Raw genomic sequence first — 7,477 nt, 5'->3', positions numbered from 1 at the left:
AGCGCTCTACCACTTGAGCCACAGCACCACTTCCCACTTTTTCTGCTTATGAGGTGCTAAGGAATCGAACGTAGGGCCTCATGCATGCAAGGCAAACACTACTGAGCCACCTTCCCTGGCCTAGACTTGTTTCTAACTGTTCCATCTCAACCTTCCTTCTACTGTTTTAGTTTTTTTTCTGCAGCCACGTTTATACTGGAGATCAAATCAATAATTTTCTACTACAGATGCCCACTGAAGTGCCAGTTTAAATAACAAGTTATAGCATTTAAGGGCTGAGTGTGCCGGGCACGGAGACCTCATGGCTAAGCCAGGTGTGGTGGCACCCATCTGTAATCTCAGCACTTGGGAAGCTGTGGCAGGGAGATCACTGAGTAGAAGCCAGCCTGGGTGAAGTTGGAAAGGTCCTATCCCAAAAGCAAAAAAGCCAGGAGGTAGAGATCAGGAGCATCGCAGTTTGAGGTTAGCCTGGGCGAAAACTCAGGACTCTCTATCTCCACATCAAGCCAGGTGTGGCCATTCTGTCTGTAATATCAGCTAAGTTGAAGAAGCCTAAGTTGAAGATCAAAGACCAAGGATATCCCAGAGCAAAAATTCAAAACTCTACCTGAAAAATAAAGCAAAAAGAGCTGGGGGGGGGCATAACTCAATTGCAGAGTGCCTGCTAGGAATCGTGAGGCGCTGAATTCAAATCCCTGTACCACAGATGACCCACCTGTCCACGCAAACTTTATAAAGACAAGATAACAAAGCCAGGGATGGTGCCATGAGTGGTAGCATACCCCTAGCCTCCACTCCCCACCCTGTGCCTCGCCGTTCTTGCTGAGACTAACTAGAGGGCAGAGCACTGGGCCCTGGCATCCATGCTCCTCCCCCCCACCCAGTACCTTGAAGAGATTAGGGAAGCTGGACTTGAGAAGGCCGAGGAGTGGGGAGGGGAACAGGCCCAGGTTGTCCACACAGAACCGGACCACCTCGAAGGCCAGCACGGGGCTGTGGAAGTGCTCCGCGGGCAGCCGGGTGAAGAGGCGCTGGTATACCGCATCTGCGCCCACGACAGCCGCCTCCCCTGGAAAGTGCAACCTCATCAGGGCAAAGTGGCTGCAGGACGCTTTCCACCTGCTGGCACGTCAGCGCAGTCTAGGGCTGTCTGTGCTTCCTTCCAGGACACATCCCACAGGGCTGTCCCCAGCCATCCTTCAAAGCCACACAGGGCTTCACAGCCCACCCACGACTCCGCAGAGATGTCCAAGCATGACACTTTCATTCTGCTATTCAAAAATGTAACTGTGACACCATTTGGTGCCAAGAGGGCCTGGTATAAACCTTGCTTCCCGAGTGAGGCTTAAGAGCCTCCGCAGGAGGGCCTCCTGACACCAGCCTCCCCGCCCTGGCCTCCCCACCCCAGGCCTCACCGTGGTTCAGGAAGAACTGGGCGAGCGCTAGCAGGGCCCGCTCACTGCCCTCGTCCGTGCCCAGCTGTGCGTGTAGGGCCTTCAGGCAGGACAGGGCGCGGTAGAGGAAGGACGGCTCCTGCCGGCACAGCACGTCCACAACCAGCACGGCCTCCACCACACACTGAGGGGGCACCAGGCTGTGTCACAGGGGCTGGCACTGCACCCCCAACTGTCTCATCCCCCACCATCCCATCCTGTCCCACTGGCCACTTACAGCTTTCTGCAGGTCAGAGTCCCCCTTCCTCAGTGCTCCTGGGAGGGAGGAAGCAGGAGAGAGAATGGGAGAGGGAGGGTAGAAGATGGGGGGGAGAGAGGGAGGGAGGGAAGAGGGAGGTCAGCCTCAACGCTGCCCTGAGAGAAGACGTCCTGGTCCTGCATTCAGGGACAGTGATTGCCCACCAGAGCTGGGGAGCACACAGGGATGGGGCCCAGCCTCTGGGCAGCACCCCACAAGACGGGCCCTGGCCCCGGGAACTCACGCCGATTGCTCTGCTCCAGGAGGCGCTGGCAGTACTCGAAGGCCACCTCCCGCAGCCGCTCCCTCGGGGGCAGCAGACGGCTGGCTGTTGAGGCCGCGGACAGCACCGACAGAGTGGACCCCTCCAGCTCTGATCTGTCATCTGTGGGGAAACAGGGCTCAGGGGATGGCAGGTGTAGATGGGCAGCACAGGATCCTGGGATTATAGACATACAGCACCACACTTGGCTATTAGCTGATATTTCTCATGGTAAGTCTACACTGTCTAAAACACTTGATTTTTTTTGTTTGCTTTTTGTTGGTCTCGGGGCCTGGGCTCTGTCCTTGAGCTCTTTTGCTCAAGGTGAGCGCTCTACCACTTAAGCCACAGCACCACTTCTGGTTTTCTGGTAGTTAATTGGAGATCAGAGTTTCACGGACTTTCCTGCCCAGGCTGGTTTTGAACCTATAAACCAAGGACTTATGGACAAGGTGAAATTTGGTTGACATTGTCCCAGAATCTCCCAAGCCTTGCCACCTCTGTAGGGGGACCCTGGGTGTGTGAGGGCATCCCAGGGCAGCTGGGTGGCGAATGACCCATGCCAGGCAGGCTCTCTGTAGTCTGCAGCATGTCTGGGGCATCTGGGCCCGGCAACCCTTCCCCACCCTCACCGGATCTTTGCCTTCCTTGGGGCACACCTGTGCCAGGGCTCCCCGGGTCCACAGGCCCGCTGTGCAGCAGCCAGGCCCGCAGCAGGGAGAAGGCCTGCATGTTGAGCCACTGGTCCTCTGTGAAGTGTTGGCCCGTGGACAGCACTGTGAAGAAGTCTGAGGCCACTGCCCCGTCCACCTCAGTGATGGGGCCCGGCTGCGGGAGGAAGGACGGGGGGAAGCTGCAGTGGATGGGGTCCACACCACTGCCCCATCCTAAGAGAGCACAAGATGCGACAGCACTACGCCTCAACATGCAGGAACACCACACTGTCCCCAGGGTCCATGTCACGCGGCCTCTGACCATACTGACCGCAGATGGAGAAGAAGGATGGACTAGAGGCTGCTTGGGGACAGGGTGTCAGGGGCTCCCTGACATCTTCAGGCCTCACCTGCCGGGCCCGGGGTGTGGAGAAGAAGCCCCCCGAGTGTGGAGGCCCCTGCTGGACACTGGCGTAGCGGAGCCAGTCCACCAGCTTCTTGCTGAGCAGGTCAGTGTGGTCTGTGGGAGTGGGGTTCAGGGAGGAGCAGGGTGAGGTACTGCAGATCCACGGCCCCCCCTGAAGTTGCTCGTGCACAAGCCGGGCCATGCAGAAGCCCCACTCTCCCACCTCCCCTGGCAACGTGGCAGGGGCACGCACCACTCTGGAGGGTGTCTGGGGCAAGGCCCACAACCTTGGACACGATGGGGAGGAGAGGTCTGGGGCTGGACCCGTCCAGCTGCCGGCTTTCGAGGACAGTGCAGATGCGCTGCCCCACACTTCTGACCTCCTGTCTCCTGTCACCCTGCAAACCAAACAAAGCGAGCGCTAAGCAACAACTCACCCACACACAGGAGTGGGTCCCCTTCTCCAGAAGAGGGGAGTATCCAGAGACAACCCATGGCAGAGACAAGCAACCCCCACGGGGGACAAGGCTGGGCCACATGGTCAAGGGGCTCCAATGTCATCTGCCTCACAGTGGGCACAGCACATCAGTTGCTGGGGCCTGGCAGACAGGTGGCTGTAGAAGTTCTGGGCATCCAGGGGTCAGTGGCTCAGACTATAATCCAAGCGACTCAGGAGGGCTGAAAGATTCATGGTTTGAAGCCAGCCCAGGCAGGAAAGTGTGTGAGACTCTTCTCTCCAATGAACCAGCATAAAGCTACCAGATGTGTAGCTGTGGGTCAAGTGGCAGAGTGCCACCTTCAGCAAAAAGGTCTAGTGAAAGCACAAAGCCCTGAGTTCCAGACACTCAATCAACCAGTCAGTCAATCTATCAGAGCAACTGCTAGGCAGGAAGGTGGGGCAGACTCCTGCCTCCTCCTGGCTAAGTCTCTTTCCAGTACCTGCTTGACTAGGGATGGCCCAGGATGTGAACTCGGAGGGGAGGGAAGTGACTGCCTCCAGGGGGATCAGGCACCTCGGTGACTCAGGTACTGGGTGGAAACTTGGCCAAGAGGGAGGAGTCTGCCCCGCCTTCCCAGGAGGACCCTGCCCAGGTGTGCACCTCACAGGCAGCTGCAGTGCACCTGGCACCTAAGATGGGAAGAAGCAAAGCCTCTCCCATGGGGACTGCAGGGCCGGCCCCAGCAAAGCATCCCCATCTGCTCCTGTTGTAGAGCAAGGGCTGACAGTGCCAAATCCCCGAAGCCCCTCTGAAAAGCCTCCCAGCCTGGATGTGGCCCAATTCCTCCAGTGAGGGGGTACAGGAGACCCCCCACCCCAAGGCTATCCACTCAGTCTAGGCCAAGGGGACCATAGAGGATGGACCCAGGCTTTTCCACAAGGAAGCTGCTGGGAAAAAAAAGCCAGTATTTGAAGATAAGCATAGCTGCTGGGTGCAGTGATGCACACCTGTAATCCCAGCCCTCAGAAGGCTGAGGCAGGGGGATCAAAAGTTCTAGGCCAGCCTGGGCTACACAGCAATGTCCTGTCTCAAAAATAAATAAACAAATAAATAGAATAGAATAGAATAAACAGCCAAGCACTGGCTGCTCACGCCTGTAATCCTAGCTACTCAGGAGGCTGAGATCTGAGGATCACGGTTCAAAGCCAGTCTGGGCAGGGAAGTCCATGAGACTCTTATCTCCAATAAGCTACCAGAAAACTGGAAGTGGTGCTGTGGCTCAAGTGGTAGAGTGCTCGCCTTGAGCTGAAGAGTAGAGGGACAGCGCCCAGGCCCAAATGACAAAAAAAAAAAAAGGAAAGAAAGAAAGAAAAATGGAGGGAAGCAGGTGGAGATGTGCTATTTTGCGGGGGGTTGCTCCCTGTGATTCGGGAGTCAGGGGACAGAAACAGCTTGCTTCTGCCTGCCACTGTCACAGCCCGGGTCACTTAGCCACATGAGTGTCTTACATGACTGTCACATGTACCCCAGTGGGTGCCTTCATCACTTAAGACAAGGGCCCCCTTGCCCTTCAGGGACACTCCGAGATGGATATCCCTGGCTGCCCTTCCAAGAGGCCCCAGGACCATCAGCAGACAGGATGGTCACCCCAAGTGATGAAAATGTGTTACCTGGGCCAGAAGCACAGAGGCCACGAGGCTCAACTGCTGGGTGTTCTGGGCATGCTCACAGGAAAGGGTCAGGCTGTCCGAGGGGGACATCTCCCTCAGGATGGCGGCACAGAGGACCTGGAGCTGCTCAGGGCAGGAGGGCTGGCAGAGGGTGGTCTGCAGCAGGTCTACGCATGACTTCTCTAGCCTGAAAATGAGACCCCCCCAGCAACCCACGGGTGACACGTCATGTCACAGCAAGCTCAGGAGAGCTGGCCTGAGTGTGTCTAGAGATGAAGTGTTTCTTTTTTTTTTTTAATTTTTTTTTTTTGGTCAGCCGTGGGGCTTGAACTCTGGGCCTGGGCGCTGTCCCTCAGTTCTTCAGCTCAAGGCTAGCACTCTACCACTTGAGCCACAGTGCCACTTCCGGTTTTTTTCTTTTTGCTTATGTGGTGCTGAGGAATCGAACCCAGGGCCTCTGGCATGCAAGGCAAGTGCTCTACCACTGAGCCACCTTCCCAGCCCTTTTTTTTTTTTAAGGTGACGTGCAGAGGGGTTACAGTTATGTAAGTCAGATAAAGAATACATTTCTGCTGGGCACCAGTGATTCATGCCTGTAATCCTAGCTATTCAGGAGGCTGAGATCTGAGGATCGCGGTTCAAAGTCAGCCTGGGCAGGAAAGACCATGAGACTCTTATCTCCAATTGACCACCAGAAAACAGGAAGTGGAGCTGTGGCTCAAGTGGCAGAATGCTTGCCTTGAGCTGAAGAGCTGAGGGACAGCGCCCAGGCCCAGAGTTTAAGCCCCATGACCGACCAAAAAATATTTTTTCTTTTGCTTTAAAATTATTTATTATTGTACTTATGTGGTACCAAGGAATCAAATCCAGGGCGTCATGCATGCTAAGCATGTACTCTATCACCAGGCCACTCATTGCCATGAACAGTGTTTCTGAAAACTTTTCACACTGAGACACCAAAGCATCAACCTCCCCAGTCGTGTTGGGTGTAGATTTGAGGTTTGCTGGTGTACTCACCTTCGGGGGTACTTGGTGGCAGAGACAATGAGGAAAAGCCTCTGCAAGGCATCCACAGTGGCAGGCCCAGGGGCCTCCTGCAGCAGCTTACTGACTCCGGCGCAGAATCTACCCAGCTCCTCATCCTGGATTTCCCTGAGCAAGAAAAAGTGTCAGGAGGCGTCACCCACCCAGGAACCCTGGGTAGGTGCTGAGTGACAAGGATCTGCCAGCCATGTTCCTAACTAGTGGAGAAAGCTAAGAGTATGGTTTCTCAATCCTGGGAGACTTAGGGTGACTATGAGGGGCCTCTAACACAGTCCCCCTCTCTAGACCGGGCCCTTTTCCTCCCATGTTTTGGTGGGGTGTGTGTGCGCGCACGCGCCACTTCTGGGGCTTGAACTCAGGGCTTGGGCACTGTCCCTGAGCTTTGTTAAGCTCAAGGCTGCACCACTTGAGCCACAGCTCCACTTCTGGCTCTTTCGGAGGTCAATTGGAGATCAGAGTCTCAGAAATTTTCCTGCCCTGATTGGCTTTAAACTACGGTCCTCAGATCTCAGCCTCCTGAGTAGTTAGCATTACAGGCGTGAGCCACCAGCGTCGGGCTACAGGCCTGTTTACATTTTAAACTACTCCCAGTGGTTTGGGGTTCTGCAGGCTATCGACTACTAGTGCCAGCCTGGGGCCTGGAGATGGGCGGGGGGGGGGGGGGGGGGTTACTTCTCGGCCAAGCATCCCAGCCCGACGCTGGGCTCCGCAGCTCGGGGCAGCTCGGCCTGCCTAGCCGCTGTCGAACGACCCAGGCCGCTCCAGGCCTTTGGCCGCTCCCCGCGGCGGGTCCTGCCCGCCTCCCCGCGCCCCTTCGGGAACTCGCTGCCGGCGGCGGCCCCGGCGTGGCACAGAGCAGCTCCCGTCCTCGCCCGCCCGCGGCTGCGCGCACCTGGCCTGGTGGAGCAGATTCTCCGCGGCGGCCGTGAACATCCCCCCCGCCTTTCCAGGACTTCCGGGTCGTGTCATGTGACGCATCATGTGACCGAGTCGCGCCTCCGCACGCAAGCGAAGGCTTCACCTTGAGCACGTCACGGGGAGGGGCAGGCCTGTCTCTGGTTGCTGGGGTGGTGTCACGTGTGACACACCACCCAATCCGGGCGAACGGTAGCGCGAGTGGCACGGTTTCCGGTGCCGCCTCACGTGAGTGACCGGCAGCTAGCTTCCCAGCCAATGGACTTCGGGGAAGAGCCTATGGGGGCGGGCCTGGAAGCGCCCCACCCGGTGTCCTCGTGGGCCACGAAACCTCTGCGTTCCGGAACTGTAGCCTTCTTTGGCACTCACTCCTCGACCTCGGAACATCTCGCGAT

The 7,477-nt window shown here is 57.0% G+C and overlaps 1 protein-coding gene across 2 annotated transcripts in view; it reads right to left on the bottom strand.

The window, feature by feature from the left end:
* Positions 1-7,128, bottom strand: part of Ap5z1 (adaptor-related protein complex 5, zeta 1 subunit) — a 10,636-nt gene extending 3,508 nt beyond the window's left edge. The window contains exons 1-10 of one of the 2 annotated variants that reach the window (XM_013023536.1): positions 7,060-7,128; positions 6,141-6,275; positions 5,124-5,310; positions 3,267-3,411; positions 3,018-3,127; positions 2,614-2,782; positions 1,937-2,077; positions 1,672-1,709; positions 1,416-1,578; positions 888-1,069 (exon numbers count right to left, since the gene is read on the bottom strand). In XM_013023536.1, the coding sequence (XP_012878990.1) occupies positions 888-1,069; positions 1,416-1,578; positions 1,672-1,709; positions 1,937-2,077; positions 2,614-2,782; positions 3,018-3,127; positions 3,267-3,411; positions 5,124-5,310; positions 6,141-6,275; positions 7,060-7,100 (1,311 nt within the window). In that variant the 5' untranslated portion in view covers positions 7,101-7,128. Of the gene's footprint in view, positions 1-887; positions 1,070-1,415; positions 1,579-1,671; positions 1,710-1,936; positions 2,094-2,613; positions 2,783-3,017; positions 3,128-3,266; positions 3,412-5,123; positions 5,311-6,140; positions 6,276-7,059 lie in introns of both variants that reach the window. The other variant, XM_013023537.1, reaches the window with a different exon arrangement.
* Between the last annotated feature and the right edge of the window lie 349 nt (positions 7,129-7,477).

This window comes from Dipodomys ordii, unplaced genomic scaffold (assembly GCF_000151885.1).
Source record: "Dipodomys ordii isolate 6190 unplaced genomic scaffold, Dord_2.0 Scaffold68, whole genome shotgun sequence".
Lineage (NCBI taxonomy): Eukaryota > Metazoa > Chordata > Mammalia > Rodentia > Heteromyidae > Dipodomys > Dipodomys ordii.
Note: the sequence above shows the minus strand (reverse complement) of the source record. Positions and strands in the feature narration are given on the sequence as shown.